This window comes from Sphaeramia orbicularis, chromosome 5, assembly GCF_902148855.1.
Source record: "Sphaeramia orbicularis chromosome 5, fSphaOr1.1, whole genome shotgun sequence".
Classification (NCBI taxonomy): domain Eukaryota; kingdom Metazoa; phylum Chordata; class Actinopteri; order Kurtiformes; family Apogonidae; genus Sphaeramia; species Sphaeramia orbicularis.
This window is the reverse complement of record NC_043961.1, coordinates 8,408,647-8,428,952: the sequence shown is the minus strand read 5'-3', so window position 1 is coordinate 8,428,952 and position 20,306 is coordinate 8,408,647. Positions and strand designations below refer to the sequence as shown.

General features: G+C 38.6%; 1 protein-coding gene across 1 annotated transcript in view; it reads left to right on the top strand.

The window, feature by feature from the left end:
- mtmr14 (myotubularin related protein 14) overlaps positions 1-13,321 on the top strand; it is a 48,000-nt gene extending 34,679 nt beyond the window's left edge. Inside the window, exons 16-19 of the mRNA XM_030133769.1 lie at positions 2-134; positions 2,460-2,636; positions 5,049-5,255; positions 9,608-13,321. Coding sequence (XP_029989629.1) covers positions 2-134; positions 2,460-2,636; positions 5,049-5,255; positions 9,608-9,788 — 698 coding nt within the window. The 3' untranslated portion in view covers positions 9,789-13,321. The remainder of the gene's footprint in view (position 1; positions 135-2,459; positions 2,637-5,048; positions 5,256-9,607) is intronic.
- Positions 13,322-20,306: the final 6,985 nt, after the last annotated feature.

Below are 20,306 nucleotides of genomic sequence, written 5' to 3'. Positions count from 1 at the left end.
GATTCGAGGGATCGTGGCAGTGTGACGAGTCTGAGCAGCGAGTTCTCCCTCATCACTGAGGAGGTGGGCGGAGCCTCGAGCCTCACCAACGACACTGTAGACCCGTACTCCAGCCAGCCCCAGGCCTCCAGCTGGTCAGTATTTAATTTACAAACACACATATGAAATAAAAATTATAACTGGACTTCAGTGTGGAGTCAATGTTCTGCCAAAACAAACAAAACATCAGAATCAGTTTATTTGCCATTTGTAGAAAAACTACTTTGGAAAACAAGTTGCAAGAGCTTAGCATAAAAAAAAGATATGAAAGACAGTACAAGATTAAAAAAAAACAATGAAAACATGTCCTATAAACTATAGCATTTTATTTTGTAAAGCATCATATAGACATACAGTTCTATTACAGCCTTGTTTCAGAGGTTAGAGGACTGGGGGGAGTGTCTGGTCCTGCCCTGAAATGGTTCCAGTCCTATCTGGAGGACGGGAAGTATTTTGTTCAAATGGGAAACTGTGTGTCAGACAAATGGCAGTGACATGTGGGGTCCCTCAGGGGTCCATCCAGGGACCTCTCTTGTTCAGTCTTTACATGTTACTTATCTTTGCATTTATCTGGAGCAAGTTAGAAGACTACTGTACCAGCCTTCTGATTGGACTCTCTAAACCAGCTGTAAGACAGTTGCAGAACATCCAGAACACTCCTGCTGGGGTTCTGACTAGAACCAGGAAGGACCACCATATTAGTCTTGGTCCAGGTCTGTGCACTGGCTTCCTGTGGCTCAGAGAATAGACTTTAAAACAGCTCTGCTGGCCTAGAAGTCTGTCCATGGTCTAGAACCAAAGTCCACCTGGGACATGTTGGTCCCATAGGAACCATCTGGGACCCTGAGAACTTCTGCTGGAGCCCAGAGTCAGGACTAAACAGGTGAAACTGCGTTTCAGTTCCACGAGCTAAACTGTGGAACAGTGAAGCAGACCTCTACTGTGACCTCTGACCTAGAACAACTGAAAGGGTTCTATCTGACCTCTGACCTTAGAACAACTGAAAGGGTTCTATCTGACCTCTGACCTAGAACAACTGAAAGGGTTCTATCTGACCTCTGACCTAGAACAACTGAACGGGTTCTGTCTGACCTTAGACCTTAGAACAACTGAATGGGTTCTGTCTGACCTCTGACCTACAACAACTGAAAAGGTTCTACTACTGAAAAGGGTTCTATCTGACCTCTGCTCTTTTACTTTATTTTAAAGGATTATTATTTAACTTTTATTGATTATGTTTTAATTGTGTGTTTTTAACTAAAACACTATGAATTGTCCTGTGTATGAATTGTGTTTTACAAATACATCTGCCTTGTCTTATAACTTACAAAGATAAAAAGCACTGGGTTTGCTTTATAAAATTACTAAGTATAGTAGATTATTACCAAAGAAGTGAAAGTGCATTATATTTCCCCATGCTGGGGTCTTTACACAGTTCATTGTTAGACAAAACTACCTGCTAGTGCTGGTTTTACAAGGTGTAGGTGTGGGCTCAGTCTTATTGTCCAGAGAAAGGTCTATTCTCAGATGGAATGACTTGGAACAGCTGATTGAATCCTGACAGCCTCCTGCACTCTGGTACAAACAGTAATCACACAGAGATGTTAATTAAAGTGTGTGGGTTCTCCACTCAGGGGGATAGTGTGGGAACATTTCCCACAGCGGTTGTCACTTTACTAGATTGGATTGGAACAAAAATTGGAGGGTTTGTATTGTTTCAATGGTTTTCACTTGTATCTGGGTTATATTTGACGGATGTTCAGGCAGAATTTAATATACAGCCAAGATCAATGTATTAGAAGGAACATATTGTCAAAACTGTAGCTTTTCTACTGAACTTTTCTGTGGTATTTTAAGGTGGTTCAAGACAAATAAAGTCAGTTATTGTCATAAAGTGAACACTACGGAAGACGATTTGGGCCATTTGGGGGAAAAAAAAATAATTAAGGTCCAGTATATATTTTTTTATTATAAATATGAGAGAAAAGTCAGAATTCTGAATTTTTTTTTTCAGAATTCTAACTTTTTTTCCCCAGAATTCTGACTTTTTTTTTTTTTTTTTCAGAATTCAGGCTTTAATCTCAGAATTCTGACTATAAACTCAGAATTCTGGCTTTTTTTTCTCTCAGAATTCTGCCTTTTTTCTCAGAATTTTGAAAGCAAATAAGACAGATAAAAACAGTAAAAAACAGTAAATTTTGGCGTATTTGCATTGGTATATTTTTTTATACAGCAATGTTCAAAAATGTACATGGTCCCTATTAAATAAAACAATAAAATAAAAAAAAAAAATAGAAAAATAAAATAAAAAAGACCTATGTTTAATAAAAAAACAAAGGACCTACTGTATGTATAAAAACCCTCCTTTAACAAAAAGCTCTGCTGATGTTGCTGTTTTTTTGTTTTCTTTATGTCCTCAGGAGAAAAGGCACCACCTCTTCTCCTCAGATGGTGGTGTGGAATAAACAGAACCCTCTGGAGGAATGTGCATCCCATCAACTGAACGAGGCCAGGTCTTCCAGCTCCTCATCATCCAACCAATCAGAGCATGGCGTCACACGCACTGGCAGTAGTCCATTGGCTGTCCCCGGGAGAAGGTGAGAGTCTTTACAACTTCATTAGCAAGTCCAACTTTGCGTGACAGGCTTTTTTTTTTTTTTTTTTTTTTTTTTTCAACACCCACTTAAGTAGACTTGTGTAAATTTTGGATGATCACCAGAGGCACAGTGCTGCCGCTCTGGAGCTCCTTCATTTTATGCACAAACAGCTCGACTGTCTGAGCCTGAAGACGAAAAAACAGCTCATACATGGATAATGAGACAGGCTTTTCTTTGGCTTCACACATAATAGTAGAATGATGAAGCTGATTAATGATCCCCACATTTATAAAAAAATTAGGCCCACACAGGTTTTCAGCAGCAGCACGACAGCCTCCTCATTATCTGTGGTCATCTTTCTCTGTGAAACAGTGCATCGGTGTGTTTCTTCCCTTCACTGTGGCTCCATATTCTTACTCGTTCCCTGCGGCGTAGATGAAACATGCAACTGTCGTGATGCAATTGTCAGCAAAAACATGCCAGCACCAATGAAATGAACCGATAAGGCTGGAACCAGCTGACGACTGGATCATCAGTTTTTGAGCAGCATCCTTATTAAAATACTAAATAATTTTAATAATGTGTGATTTAGCCCTTAGGGGTCCACGGTCACGGCCTCCGTGACTGAATCACATGACATTTTTAACACGTCGCAGCATTGGGAGTTAGTCACGTAGACCACTGGGGATTTTTTTTGGTTGATTGAAATATTTATTTAGAAGATGTAGACGGTGAAATCAAAACAAAAATAAACCAACAAAATATTAATACTGGCACATAAAAGGTTGATAAGTAAACAAAAGGGGAAAAAAAGGAAATAAATAAATACAATAAATGAAATGAAATTATACATGCTCGAAAAGGAGTAGGAAGAAATAAAAACTTATATTTTGCTACCCCCAGTCTCTATTCCTTATGATCACTATATAGCAATTATTTTTTTTATATGAAAAGAAGGAGGAGGAGAAGAAGAAGAGACTTGAAACACTCTCCCATATTTTATTTGATGTTGATAGAGCAAGTACACCACCAAAATTTTATCATTTTTTCGTTGTGCCAGTATCAACATTTCCTGAAAAGTTCATCAAAATCTGTCCATAACTTTTTGAGTTATCTTGCTAACAAATAAACAAACAGACAAGTTTGTTGTTGTTGTTGTTGTCTGTGGTTAAAACATAGATCATTGTAGTGTCTCAATCTTTGTACATTTACAGCATCAAACCACAGAATAGTTTTCGTTTGATAAAAGTGCAGCCTCTGTCTGTTCTGTGGTTCACTTTAAAGCCTTGTACCAACACAGTACTGGTCAGATACATGAAAGCTCACAGTACTTTAATTTTTATTCTATTTTGTGCTGAAGGACAGTTTCCACAAGGGAACACAATATAGGTCATCCCCTCTTATTTTCACAGTAAAAGAAGTGACTAATCCACAAATACAGTTTAAAGTGACCTTGACAGATAGAATAACAGAGCGGGCTGTTATCAGCTAACCTGACTGTAGGGCTGGAAACGATGGTGAGTTACTTCAGTAAATCAAAACTTGGCAGTCAGAAAATCAGGAAAAATTCCTAAATGACAAAATCACTTTCTTCTTTGCTTATTATAATAAGTACAGGTGTTTGCGTCACGTTGTGACTTTCTGTTGACTTCTTTTTGACACTTGAAAACTATTTTTCCATTTATTTTTTTAATATCTTGCATTGCTTTTGTTGAAAATACTGTAGTACCATAATTATGATAATTAAGGTTTTCACCGATAAATACAGCCCATAATAATAAATCTAAATTGCTTAGATTTCATGCATTTCACCACTACACAGTGCACGTTGTTGCTGTGGCAACCGCCATAAAAACCAAGAAGAAGAAGCAGTGGTGTGGATCAGTCCATTGTTTGTCAATCAAAGGGTTTTCAGTTCCTTAGTCTAGTACAGCTGTAAGACAAAGAGAAAGGGAGGAGGTTATGTTTTCATCAGGGTTTGTTTGTCTGGGGGGGGTTGTTTGTTTGTTTGAGTGTTTGTCTGTTAGCAAGATAACTCAAAAAGTTATGGAAGGATTTTGAAGAAATTTTCAGGAAATGTTGATACTGGCACAGGAACAAATTATTACATTTTGGTGGTGATCAGGGGGACTGATCTGCCTTGTTGGAGGTCTGCGCTCTATGAGTGCTTTTCTATTGTTTTTGTCTTCCTTCTGTATGTCCATATCTGCTACATGTTCTTAAAAAAGAAACCATAAAAAGAAAGCACAAGAAAAAAAAAGAATTCTTTTTTCCGTGTTCGCCACAGACTTGACTAAAAAAACAAGCTGGTTTTGTTAAAAGTACTAGACAGAGCTGGTGGTGAAGCGTCGCTGTGCCTCCAGTCTTCTTGTGTCTTATTGTATCTTTGATTCGTCTCCTCACGTCTCTCAGGTTAGCGGTGGACTATGCGCGGTCCGGCTCCTCTGTTTCCACAGACTACGGCAGTTGGCAGATAGTTTCGGGTTGCGGCAGCATCCATGACCACGCCCACTTCCCTCCTCCTGTGGCCTCGGCCTCCTCCACCTCATCTGCTGTCGCTGCTGCCTACGACTCCCCACTGCCCTTCAGTTTTCAGGATGAAGGTCCCAGTGGGCGCATGTAAGTCACTCCACACCCCCACCACTACAGTCCCTCCTGTCTGTCTGTCTGTCTGTGGTGCTGCTGAATTGGATCAGGAGATGAGAGATACGTTCCGGCTCCGATCCATGCATACCTCACTCAGTCTCCTCTGACCCCCCCGCTCTTACAGAACATCCCCAGTTCATACCTATCAGACTAATGTTACATTTCCTACTGATTATCTCCGCCAGGAGGTATTGTGATCACTTTGCTTTGTGTGTTTGTTTGTTTGCGTGTTTGTTTGTTTGTTAGCAATTTTACAGGAAAACTATTCCAACCATCTTTACCAAATTGTACCCACAGATAGGCCTAGGCCCTGGGACCAACCCATTAAATTTTGGGCCAAGTAGGCCAAAGTTCAAGGTCACAGCAAGGTCACAAATTCTCAAATTTTCCTATCTTTCATCATTGAGCAATTTTCGAAAATTCATAAAAAATTCAACACGACTCCGATTAGCCTCCAATTTGACACACCTGTAGCTTATAACAATATCTTGTATCTGGCACAAAATTGTCCACGTCCACTGTGGAATGTGGACTCTGTGAACATTTCAATTTAACATTGAAAATCCCATTTACCACACATTTCATTATATATATGATTGGAATTTAATATAATTTGACATACACATGACTGGATCCAAGCTTCAACTTTTTCTGCTGTATGGCACAAGCTTGAAACTGTTTAATTTAAAAAGAAATAGTCGATCTACACATGCACACCGTTCGGGGTGCTTGGCAGAGGTTTGCGTTCTCTGAACACTTGTTTAAGTTAGTGACTAAACAGTATACTGGTGAACTTTCCATCCTAATATAACTAAATAACCAATATAACTAATTTAATATAGCTAATATAACTAATTAACTAATATAGCTTATATAGATAATATAATTAATGTAGCTAATATAACTAATATATCCAAGCTCTAGCTCTGTCTTTGTTTCCTGTACCAGTTGCTCCAAACCTTTGAGAGCGCACAATTCATGCACGAAGAGGGGTACGAACAGAGGGGGGAAGGACAAATGACAGTTGAGTTTGATAGACATATCACCATTCAATCATTTCGATGGGTCAGTTAAAATGATTGGATGGTGTTTTTTCAGTCCTGTCCGTTCCACAGGTGACTAAAATGTTTTATTTTTGTGTTAGCGCATTTAATTAATTGGTTGTAATCAGGGTGTGTAGGGGATTTTAAGCAATATAGGAAAAAATGCACACACCTCTCGCACCCACCATTAACAATTAAAGGTGTCAGAATCATTGTAGTTCAGGTTCTACATACAAACCAATATGAACTAAAATGAGTCAGCCAGTAAAATACTATCATAAAATCCAATAAATAATGACAAATCCAATTTTTTTTCTCTTTGCTTTAGTATAAAAAAACTAAAAAAACATGACATGAAATTGTTTACATTTACAAATATAAACAACATGAAAGTTCTTAAGAGAAGTTAGTGGAATTTTAACAATATTCTGCCTGTTAATAATATTTTTATCATGTAATTTAACTTTTTTCACTGTTATTATTTTACTCTTTAGATCATATTGGGCTGAATGTGGAACTGAACTAAAATGAGTTTGACAGGCCTGTCATAGATGATCTGAGCACCTGGGGGTTTAGAGAAAATGTGGAACACAGTGGATGTGTGTCTAACTTTGTTGTGTGTTTGTTGAATTACTGCATTAATACTGAGCTGCATCATCCCACCATTTGGTCCATGTTTTTTTAAATATTACATTGTTTTTTTAAAGGACAGAACAGATGTGAACGCTAACTGACAAACTGTGTGTGTGTGTGTGTATATGTGTGCATCTGCCAAAAAATACAGGAATATAACAATAATTATAGTTGAATGAGTCATGAACACACAGTGATGGACACTCGACTGCAGTGGTTTGGTTCCAGCGCCAACGCCATCCTTGTGGGAAGCTGCAGTTTGAGTCCCACACACAAAAACCCACTGATGGAGAATCCTGGGAGATGTATTTTCCACCGGGTTCTCCCTCTGACTCATCTTCTGTGCGCTGTCAAAGGGGGACACATTTTAATTTCTGCCTGATCTGACTGCCAAATCGAGCGTGTTCGCATAATTCCAGCCCAGTCTGGTCTGGTGTTTCCTTCTTAATGCGGTGGAGGCTGAGGGAGCGCACAGATTGTTTTGAATGTGTGTGATGGTTAATTCAGGAGGATACTGTAGCCCATGTGGGGCTGATCCGAACACAAAGAGCCTCCGTCTGCATCTGCCTGCGTCATTCTGCTCCTCTGTTGTGTTTCCTTGGCACACTTCACCTTCTTACCTCCATGTCTTATTTTTAAGCCTCTGTGTCAAAAGCATTAAAAGCTTGATTTACGAAAGGTTTTGTGTTAAGGCTGGGCGATACGGAAAATAATCATATCAGTAGGGATGGGAATTGAGAACCGCTTCTTTTTGAGAACCGGATCCCAGTAGCTCGATTCCTTGGAATCGTTTGTCTGGCTGCTTAATGATTCTGCTTATCGATTCCGCCTTCGTTCGCGATGGCGTCACGTGTACGCTGCATTGTTTTAGTCAGAACGTAGCCAACATGGCTTTGAGGCAGAAACGGTCTAAAAAGACGACACCAGGTCCACTGGAACACTGTCAAAGCTTGCATTTCTTCAGAAGGGTGGAATCCCTCCAGTGTGTTCAAACATTTGTCCACAGCGTGTGATTCATGTACAGGAATGTCGCGTATTTGATTCGCTACTTAGTGGCGCTTGTGAATCTAGCGGCAGACTGAACACCAGGCCATCATTCAGGCCCAGTTCCAGTTCCGGTGCGGGCAACAAACATCGTACCCCCTCAAATACAAGTTTACGAAGGTAGAGGAAAGGAAATGAGGTGCACAACAACGGGAGGTGGGCCGAGTCGAACCGGTTACACTTAGTGGAAATGCAGCAATACAGGAATTAGTAAAGCCTCTTTAGTTTCACTTTCACTGTACGCCCCCCCCCAATACAATAATAATAATAATAATGATAATAATAATAATGCATTTTATTTGTATAGAGCTTTTCATGGAACTCAAAGACACTTTACATAAAGCAGATATAAACAGGAACCAAACACATTTAAAAACAGATAAAAGCAGGTGCAAAAGGCAGGTATATGAATATAAAACAGTTAAACATTAAAAGCAATCTTAAATAAGTGAGTTTTTCAAAGGGATTTGAAGGTGTTGAGGTGGGAGCAGTGTCGGATGGTAGGTGGGGGGGGGGGGGTTCCAGAGGTTTGGGGCAGCAATAGAAAAAGCTCTGTAAATGAGTCTGAATATCTGTTCGTTCCCTAGGGGGTGTATAGTAGTGCCACCCAGAGGGCATGAGAGAAAAGTAAGGCAAGAAAATGTGTCCAGGCTTGAAGGTTAGGGTTAGAACATTTAAAATAAAATCATAGTCACAGATTTAATAAAAACAAAACAAAAAAAAAGAAAAATCAGTGTTGAGAGAAATTAAATAAAAATCATCTCTGAGTTATTTTGGAAACAAAGATAACAATTTAACCCAAACGAACCAATGAAATGATACTTATTCCATAATATAAACCTATATTCTGACATTAGTCCTTATTGTTTTGGATCCCCTGTTTTGACCCCTGTTAGAAAACAAACGCCCGTCCACATACTTTCGTCCACATAGTGTAAGTCTTGGACGTAAACTGTAACCCAATGTTTTTCAACTTTGGGGTCGGGACCCCATGTGGGGTCGCCTGGAATTCAAATGGGGTCACCTGAAATTTGTAGTAATTTAAAAAATAAATAAAAGTACTAATAAAAAGTATACGGTGAGTAGAGAGAGACAATCACAATCCATAAAAGACATGACAAACTGTGAGTGTGAAACTGAAGCACTGTGGTTCTGTTTATCTGTCAAATGTTCATTGTGGTCGGTTTCAGATGCTGCAGCTTTTTCATAATTCATAGTTTAAGTTCTTGTTTGTTCAGTATTAATTGTCAGCCTTGTAAATCCAAGCTGGACTGACTGTACATATCCTGACCATGGAAAATAAATGTCTCCCTTTGTGCAGTAATCTACACCTGGCTTTTCTGCCTCCATCCAGAATAATATACATTATATAGACTAAATGTCCTCTAAAATTAACATTTATTTGCAACATAGTATAGGGGTCGGCAGAAATTTGTGACGTTAAAATGGGGTCATGAGCCAAAAAAGGTTGGAACCACTGCTGTAACCTGTCTGGTTGATGGCGGCGCACAACAGCGAGCTGGTAATTCTAGTTCCTGTACTTCAAAAAGCAGGTTCCCTCCCTAATCCGTCTGACTTCCCTCCCTCTTGCTTCCTCCTCTCCAGGTGTCCGTTACCCTCCGAGCGCCAAGCCCGTCTCGAAGCTGTGCGGGAAGTCTTCCTGGCGGCCTACAGCTCCACCGTGGGCCTCAAGTCCACGGCCCCCAGCCCCTCCGGCGCCATCTCCGGGCTGCTGGAGCAGTTCGCTCGCGGGGTCGGCCTCCGAGGAACCAACGCCATCGTCTGAATACCCCCCCTCCTTCCTCAATGTGACCGCACATGCCTCTTCTCCTTCTTCCATCCATCCATCCGAGACCATCGAACCAGTCCGGACTACAAAAAAGTGCCAAACGTCTCTGTTCAGTCCAGGGATGAAGCATTAATTTCCTTTTTTGTTTATGCTTTAATTACTTTATTTCATATGTTACCAGTTTGTTTTTCCCTGGACTTTGAACTGTCTGAGTCGTCAGATTCAGAGTGAAGCTGATCGAGCCTGAGTATCAAAAAGGGAAAGTGGGAAAGCTTGTTTTTTTTGCTGCCGGCAGGTAAATGGTTACAACTGTGGAGTCTGTACCTGTCAGATTAGAATTAGATCTACTTTGCTCTAATCTATGGGGTAAGAATGGTATCAAAATATTCATGTGCAAAAGACAGATATGTGTGCATATTAGTCTGTAGATGTGCAAAAATATAAATCTGTGTAAACTCTTGAATGAGTTCAGTCATACATTAAATGTATTGTGTGTATTTTATCGGAATTAGAATGAATAAGTTTAGACAAGAATTACAAACAGGAAATGCAGCTTTCCAATTGTGCTTTCGAATTCACAGTATTCATTGGTACCAGGCACAACAAACCCCGCCCCTCGCACGTATTTCGCCCATTATAAGTAAATGGGAAGATTAAAAAAAAAAAAAATTTTTTTTAATTTAACTTTGACCTACCTTTCCGAAACTATCTATAAACCCAATTTGGTATGAATTCAACCAATAGTTTTTGTTGCTGAAGTGTTGACAAACAAACAAACCGAACCAGAATCAATACCCCTTGCCTCCCTTTCGGGTAGGTGGGGTAAAAATCCATCCCCACTTCACAGACATTATTTCTGGAGCAGAGGATCCATGGACTCATAGACTGACGATGAGTTCAGGTTCCAGATCGGGTCCAGATCAGGCAGGATCACTGTCCAAGATGGACGACCAAGTCCGAGAACGAAACCAGGTCCAATCCAACCATTAGTCCGATGTTCTGACCATGGAGAAGGAACCTGAACTCATGGTCAGTCTGTGAATCCTCTGCGCCAGAAATAATGTCTGTGAAGTGAGGACGGATTTATGACAGCAGAGTCACGTTGGTGAGTTTGTATTTGTGATATCGGAGAAAGAACAATCGCACAGTTGGATTTCCTGTTTGTAATTCTTGTCCAAACTTCAATTCATACCAAATTGGGTTTATAGATAGTGTGGGAAAGGTAGGTCAGAGTTCAATTTTTTAAAATGTTTTTAAAAAATCTTCCCATTTACTTATAATGGACAAAATACATGCGAGGGGCGGGGCTTGTTGTGCCTGGTACCACTTGTTGACAGTAGAGTCACGTTGGTGAATTCGAAAGCACAATTGTACAGTTGTATTTCCTGTTTTTAATTCTTGTCTAAACTTATTCATTCGTATTCTGATAAAATGCACACAATTCATTTATTTTTATAGATTTATTTTTTGCACAACTATAAACTAATATGAACACATTTCTATCTTAGGCACTTGAATATTTTGACACCAAACTAACCCTGTATTGTTTGTTCTTTTTAATCCCTTATGGAGTCTCTTGCCGTCCCACACAGGAAGCGATTTGTTCTGAGTTGATTTTTTTTTTTTTTTTTTTTGCTGCTATTCTTTACTCATCGAAGCAAAACAGTGAAATTAAGATTAGATTGATGTTGAAACACTTAATGTGTTTTCGCACAAATGGCATCAAGCTTTGTCTTCTAGTGATTTGGGAAAACTTAATTAGCTTTCTATACGTGAGCTGTAGAAAGAAAGGAAACTTTAAAAAAGTGTTTTGTTTTTCAAGTCTACCATAACACAATATTCTAAAATCGTTAATATGAAGCTAAATGACAGGTGTTGTTTGGTGATTCCTCTGGAGAGACTACGCTTTAACCCACGACTCCACAATGTGTGTATGGAGTAAAAATGCTGCCGATAATGAGCTGAAACTAATGGGAAGCTTCAGGGTCGGTGTTTGTTTTGGAAAGCGGAATTAAAATTAGGAGAAAGGTCATTTGATTTTCAATTTAATACACAAAATTTTATTCGGGGTGTTGGTCTTTTTTGTCAATAAGTGATGGACAAAATTGGAAAAATAATGGTTTGACTTTGTATGTTATAGAACAAAAACGGAAAGAAAAGCCCCTGTTTTTTTCATATATATGGAAACCAAATGTGATCATTAATGAGGCAAGAGGATGGAGCTGTGGTTTAAGAAATAGTGAATGAATGTGTTTTATTTTGGACGTACAAAAACACATAATGCAACCAACAACAAAAACAAAACAAAGGCCCAAAGCAAATCATCAACGTAAAAACAACATGTGAACACGAGGCGAAAACGTTTAGTTTTGTTGGTTTGACGAAACAGTATTTGTGCAAAAATAGTCTAAGTCTAAGAAAATTAATTCCCAGAAGATTTTACCAGTGCCACCATATTAGTTATTTTTAAAGGATTTTAAACAGTTTTAGTGACATTCTGCTTTCATTTAGGATCTGTTTGACTGTTTTTTTGGGTTTTTTTTATATCTACGACAGCACTAGGTCAATAGGATTCTGCATCTGGATTGTTTTAAGTGAAATATGTTTTCGTCTAAGACCAAACACTGAGCCTATTAGCCCCACCCATCATCAACACATTAGCATTAATCGAAGGACTTTGAAGACAGTTCGCACATGTTTGGGTTTGTTTCGTCAATAAAACCGAACAGATTTTGAGCAAACTACCTGTTTTATAGAGGAGGAACTGACTAGAAGTGGTCGACTGTAAGGCTAGCGCTGCAACCAGAAACTGTCATCAACAAGGTTTAAGGCTTACAATTTCAAAAAAATTATGACTTTTATCGCACTATTGTGAATTTATTTTCAAAATATTATGACTTTAATCTCATAAAAGTACAGAGACAAACATTTTTTTTTTTAAATTGAGTTTTTTTTTAACTACGACTTTATTCTTATATTTCGACTTTAATCTCATGTAAGTACAGACAAACACTATTTTCGTTAAATTGAGTTTTTTTAAAACTATGACATTATTCTCCTAATATTACAACTTTAATCCCATTAAAGTACAAACACTATTTTCATTAAATTGAGTTTTTTTCAAACTACGACTTTATTCTCCTAGTATTACGACTTTAATCTTAGTAAAGTACAGACAAACACTATTTTCGTTAAATTGAGTTTTTTTTAAAGTACGACATTATTCTCCTAATATTACGACTGTAATCACATAAAAATACCAAGATGAAGACATTATTTTCATTAAATTGAGTTTTTTTTTTTAAACTATGACTTTATTCTTCTAGCATTACAGCTTTATTCTCGTAGTGACTGTTTTTATTTTTCCGATGTGGCGCTAATTCACTATCGTAGTTCTCCGTCTGTTAAAGCGTAGTTTCTCCAGAAGCTCCACCTCCGCCTGCCGGTAGGGTCACATGACCAAACGTCATTCAACATACGTAGTGTACAAACCTAAAACAAACTTGAACACATTAACGTGACTTTTATGTGATAGATTCTTTAAATAAAGTCTAGTTTGGATCGTCCCGCCTCCTCAGGGGGGCTCCTCCCTGGAACACCTGACGTAGGAAATCCTAAACCAGAAGATGAACCACGGAGACCAGATCCAGACCAGATCCAGACTGGGATGTTCTGGCTCATCTTCGGTCCAAACCAGTCGTCACTGTTGTCTTCTTCTTCTTCTGTAGCGTTGACACGGTAACGCAGGAGTCGCAGAGCATCGTGGGTAGCCCCTTTAGTGACCGGAAGGCCTTTAAACCGTTCTGTGTGCCGGGACTGGACCGTGATCCGAGGTCCGCTCGAATCCTGCCGGTGCTGACGTTCCCTCCAGCGCCAACGTGGACACATTCTCTACCGGACTAACTCGGCACAACAACTGGTCTTACTCTCGAGAGTCCTTTCCAGAGATCGTACTTTAAAGTCGTCCATGTTGCCAAACGGTTTCAACAGCTGCTGCTTTACCTCAGGACCTTTTGTTGTGCCTTTTTTTAAATCTACTTTTACCGGTGGATCAGGTTCTTCGGTCCTGGTCCTGGTCCTGGTTCAGGTGTTTCCTTGTGTTCTGTCATGTGTTTGAGGGTTTTCAGCTGATTGTTAATAAAAGTTTTGATCGGATAGCATTAACGGCGTTAGCTTTACAATAACGCATTTCATAATGGTTGGGTTAAACGCCTCTTTTTCCATTTTCACACTTTATTGCAGGTTTAAATCTGCGTCGTTACTTATTACAGCCGAGTCTTACGGACTCTGTTACGAAGGCTGCTGAGGTGGAAATATTACGCCAACACAAACATTTCACATCTGCCTTTGAAAACCTGTTGCTAAGATCAGTTTCACAAAATGTATGTTATTTGTTTGTTGTTTTTTTTTCGGAGTTGAGAAGATTGATAATACTCATGTCTGTGTTGGAGACTGAGACCCAATCCCAATTCACCCCATGGCTCCTCCCCCTTGGCCCCTCCCCCTTGAAACGGCCTCGGCCTGTTATATCATCATCAGTCATTAATGCCGCTATAAACAAATGTGATAGCTTTGTTTGCGACAGAGTTCCCCATGCCGTAACCATCTCTGTTCCATGGGCTTTGTTCATTTTTTTGCGACTTAACCGCAAACCACAGAAATGCGATCTATAACACATTGAAACGTCATTAAACGGACAATCAAATGATTAAGTTGTCTACGAAGAAAATTTGTACATTTGTGTGTTTCTTTCGTAACTTTTGCACTTTTTGGCTGTGTTTACCTCCATTTTGCCAATGATTTGAACAAAATTATGGGAGATTTCTCAGACAAACAGCCCCTCCCTGTTAGCCCCTCCCCTCTGACTTATCAAGAATCAGGACACCCCTACCCCTTCATGTGAACATGCAAAATGTAGGGGTAGGGCTAAGGGGTGAATTGGCATTTGGCGTGACAGTGATTAGCCTAGCCTAGCTTAGCTTAGCAAAAAGCCAGACTTAGCTGTTAAGTGCTAAATTCTGTAGTGATATTTCTTCACTTCACTAATTTATACTCTGCTTTTAGTCGATAAAGTGTAAAAAGTATGTATTGTTTGAATGGAACTAAAGTATCTTGGATTTGAGGCCGTCTGCTTCTATTTTTTTATGCTAAGCTAAGCTAATGTCATCATAATGCTAACCACTGTATTGCATGGATTACACTTGAGGTTGCCCCTTAATGTTCTTCAGAAGTGAATTCCTGTTAGCTTTACAGGTACATATGTGTTTAAAGGCCTTTAATACATCTGATTCTTTACCAACAATGCTAGCGCGTTTTGCTAAGCTAGCCTCAAAAACAGCATCACTCTGGTTCCTTCGACCAAAAAAAAAACATCACATTTTTCCATTGGCGTTTGGATTATTACTGAAAACAACCTCTGTGATTTTACCACTTTAGCATTTTCAAGTATAAACGTAATCGGAAAGGTAAAATGCTAACATTTAGCTACAAACAGGCTAAACGGCGGTGGCAGGACTTGGCTGTCACCACCACTGAAGTTCAATTTTAATGATGTCATGCAATTAAATCTGCAAAAGCCTTTTCTTTATGTGAGAACTCGACATGAAGCTTTAAATGTGGAGTTTTTGCTTTTAGCACGATGATGTTTAACAGTCACTTGCTAGCAAATATTTTTAAGTCTACATGGGATTTATTTTTTTCACCCATTGCATTTTTTATTTTGTGAAAATCTCTTCAGTTTGTGTCAACCTCCGATCCTATTTAACTAAAAAAAAACAAAAAAATTCACATGGGCTTTGACGTGAGGGAACCAGGATGCTAACGCTAATGCTAACTGTTATTTCTTGTCTATGCAGGACTTTCACACTAAACACATTTAACTCATGGGGTAAAATTAGTACAAATACTCTATCATGTCTCCTAATACAGACCAAAACGAGTATAATCAATCTTTTCTTCTCACTGTCGGAAAGAAATCTACACTTTTAACCATTTTTTCCTAAACGAGCACCGTTTCATTTATTCTGCACCAATTTTTCAAAGACGTTTGTTGTTGTTTTACCACCGGACGGATTCACTAGAGATGTTTTGAAGCTGCATGTTTTTATTTCTTCACATGATTGATGAGGTCACTTGTATTGTTTCATGTAACGGCGTGAAATAAATGCCGTCCCACTAGTTTAAACGTCTTCTTCCAGCGAAATATCAGAAGAACAATCTGCTCTGTTCGACTTCAGACGAGTCTGGCGTCGGGTCGTTGAAGGCTTTCCCGTTTGGATCTGTGTCGTTTCTTCATATCAGAGCTGATGAGCCGTCAGTCAATCAGAAATTATGCAAAACAGACCTTTGAAAACAGCTCGTTAGAACATGTGTTTTCTATTTTACTGGTTTTTTTTTGTTGTTTTTTTTCGTGACATCCTCCGCGTCGGCCTCGGTTGTAATGTGACATTTGTTTTTACAGAAATGAATTCTATTTCAGAATCTTTTATCAAATTGCTGCTTTGCACTCGTTCTCTGTGTAAAGAGTTTTCTTCTTTGTACAGCTGATGCATTTTTAAGCAATTTGACTTTTTTTTTTTGTTATAAATTGCTTTTAATTGTCGGCAGGTGACAGGCTACGTTGAAAAGTGAACGGAGGAAATGGTGGCAATTGTGAATAAAGACAAAAACATTATTTTAAGGTGACTGACTCCTTTTGTTAATGAGTGTTTTTTAAAACAGATCTAAGTAGCTCTGTAGTCCTTTGGATTTATTCACTATCAGCCACTGTTTAGACGAAACTAACAATTACACACACACACACACACACACACACACACACACACACACACACACACCCCAAAGGGAGGGAGGGGCTATTGCTTTTGGTTCGTTTGTTTACACTTTAGCAGCAAAACTGTTGGTTGAATTCGTATCTAATTGGGTTTATAGATTGTCAGGGACCCAAAATAGATGTGGTTACATTTTGGGAAAAGTAGGTCAAAGTTCAAATTTTTTAATGAATTTTTAAAATCTTTTTTTCCTCTTTTCCATCTATTTTTTCCATCTTTTTTTGTCCTGGTGCATCTTTTCTGCTTCTGTCTTGTGTTTTTTCTGATGTTTCTCATCTGGTGATTTTTTTTTTTTTTATCATTTTTGGCCAGTTTCATATATGTATATATATATATATATATATTTTAATTTTTAGTCTTTTTGTCTTTTTTCGTCCTTTTCACCTTTTTCATCTCATTGCATTTCTGTCATTTTCATCTAGTTTCATCTTTTAAACCACTTTCCCCTTATGTCTTTTACTTTTTTTTATTTTTTATTTTTTTTACCGTGTCCTGTTTTTTATTTTTCGTCTTGTTGCATCTTTTTTGTCATTTTGTCTCGCTTCATATTATTTTGTCTTTAAATTAATTTCATCTTTTACTTTCCTTTTGTTTTCTTCCTCATGGATGACGTGCACAGAGGAATCATCTTTTCTCAACATTATTGTCATGTTATTAGTTAATATTTGTCTCAATATTATCAATAATTAAAGCATGTTTTGAAAATGTAAGAAGTAGAAATGATGGATAAGAACTGTAGGAAGTATCAGAAACATAAATTCTAAAAACACAGACGTGTGTCACTGTAAAGGACTTGATAACTGGGTTTTGTGACAGACAAATCGACATAAACACAGCGTGTCCTGTAACAGTATTATAGAAGCTCCATGGTTCTAAATGGAACCTGTTACTGATCGCTGTGATTGAATTTAGGTCGAATCCATCTGTGCTTCGCTGACTTTAATGCGACCTTTTACTGCTCTGTTTGTCCCTGTGTAATAGGAGGTCAGAGGTCAAAGTCAGCCCCAGATGCATGCTGGGAATAAACCCGTCTGGTTGGTTGGTTGGTCATGTTCATGCCGCCGTCGTTCTGCTGCTCAGAGGTTTGAACACTAAGAGCTTTCATTGGTTAATGGATGTTTAATGGCGGCTCTCGCTGCTTATGGAACGTGTTCAGATGGGATGAGTTTGGGAACGAGTGACGCACGCCACGGACGAACGTCATGACGGGTTTCCCATGATGCATTGGGTTTTTTCTGCTCATTTCTCTCTTTCTCGTGCCTTTTATAAAACTCTAAATGTATTTTTAGCCAGTGTCTACTGCCACAGAACTGATGCACCAAATATGGGTGTGTCTATTTCCACAGAGCCAATCAAATGTCAGCATTTGTCCTGTGAGGTAGAGCAGGCCATCCAATAATAATAATAATAATAATAATAATAATAATAAACTTTATTTGTATAGCACCTTTCATACAGAAATTGTAGCCCAAAGTGCTTCATATTGATTGAAAAAATACAATATTAAAATACATTAAGATTTGATTATACATCAAGAAATAAAATGAAATTTGAGAGAAATACAATAAAATAAAAATAAATATAAAAACAGCGCACATTAAAATATTTGATTATGCATAGAATCTTTGAAGTGCAAGAAATAAGATGAAATTTGAAATACAATAAAATAAAAAATAAAAACAGAAATACAATAAAATAAAATAAAAATAAAAACCGCACATTCCTGGTTCCTGAATTGTGACCCCATTTTTATCTCCTTTCAAAGGCTAATGAGAATAAAAATGTTTTTAATTTGGTTTTAAATATATCAGTGAACTGGCTTCTCTAATGTCTTTTGGAATTGTATTCCATAACTTTGGTGCATAGTTAGTAAAGGCTGCGTCCCCCATTTTCTTTGTAATATTTCTGGGAGTCGCTAGTAACCCTGCGTTTGATGACCTCAGTGTTCTAGTTTGTACATAATTGATCAGTGAGTTTGCAATGTAACTTGGTCCGGTTCCATTTAGAGCTTTATACGTGAGGAGTAGTATCTTAAAATCAATTCTGTAGGTTACCGGTAGCCAGTGCAGGGAAACCAACACTGGAGTAATGTGCTCTCTCTTCTTGGTTTTGGTTAATAACCTAGCTGCAGAGTTCTGAATCAGCTGAAGTCTGTCTGTGCTGCTTTTTGGGAGACCTGTAAGGAGTGCATTACAGTAGTCCAGTCTGCTGGAGATAAAAGCATGGACCAGTTTTTCAGCATCCTTTCGATTTATAACCGGCATTACTTTGGCTATGTTTCTGAGGTGGAAGAATGACGTTTTAGTGACTTTCTTTATGTGGGACTTAAAGTTTAAGTCTGAGTCTATAATGACTCCCAGACTTGTCACTTCTGGTTTGATCCAGGAAGTGAGTTTGCCCATCCTACTCATCAGCATTTCCCTTTTTGCTTTTGGGCCAACAAGCAGGATTTCAGTTTTTTCCTCATTCAGTTTCAGAAAGTTCCTGCACATCCATTGATTCATTGCTGTGAGGCAGTTTGTAATGGAATGGATGGCTGTCACGTCATTGGGTTCTGCGGAGATGTATATTTGTGTGTCGTCCGCGTAGCTATGGAAGCTAACATTATGTTTTCTGATGATATCTCCAAGTGGTAGCATATATAAGGAGAATAGTAGTGGACCCAGGCAGCTCCCTTGTGGAACCCCATAGCATGTATCATGTGTGTTTGACACGTGATCTCCAAGCCTGACGTAGTACTGTCTTCCCTTAATGTACGTTTTGAACCACTGTAGTACACTGTCAGAGAGACCTACGAGCTTTTCTAGTCGATTAATCAGGATGTCATGATCAATTGTATCAAATGCAGCACTTAGGTCAAGGAGGACCAGGATTAAGAGAAGGGTTGGAGATTCGAATCCTGCTCTGTCTTGGTTATTGGCCGTTGTGTCCTTGGGCAAGGCTCAACTTTTCTTACATCCGGGTAAAGGGGTTTCCAAGGGAAAAAGTATAAAATGAGTGTGTGTGTGTGTGGGGGGGGGCACAATGGATGTTACCACCGAACATCGGGGGGGTGCTGAGAAACTGTTTTCATGCAATAAAAACATTAAATTGTGAAAATATTCACATTTACAAACTATGTTTTCACAAAAAACGTGTGAATAACCTGAAAAAAAATTCAGTTTTGTAAGAAAAATCAGTGCAGTTTTAACAATATTCTGCCTTAACTGATATATACATGTACGTTTACACACAGTGTTACACAAACGTGGTAAAAGGTCGAATATTATTAAAACTTTGGAGTTTGGAACTAAAATAACAACAGTTTCTCATTCAGTTTCTCATTTGCTCTGGTGGTCACTGTTCTTGGTTCAACTGGACTAGTTTAGTCTTTATTTATCGGTGATGCTGTTATTTTACTTTAGATCATATTGGTCTGAATTTTGCTCCTGAACTAAAATGACTTTGACCCCTTTGATTATTCATGTCTTCAGTGGAGTTTTCATAAATTCACCCCAGGGGCCACACTAGACCCTTTGGTGGCAGGTGTGGGACCAAGGTATGGATCCCTGCTCAGAAGTGTTTCCCCTGGCTGTGGGAGCAGGACTTCCACTTTATATTCCATAATTATGATTTTATATCTTATGATTATGAGTTTTTATCTTGTAATTATGACTCTTTATCTCACAATTTTGACTTTTTTATC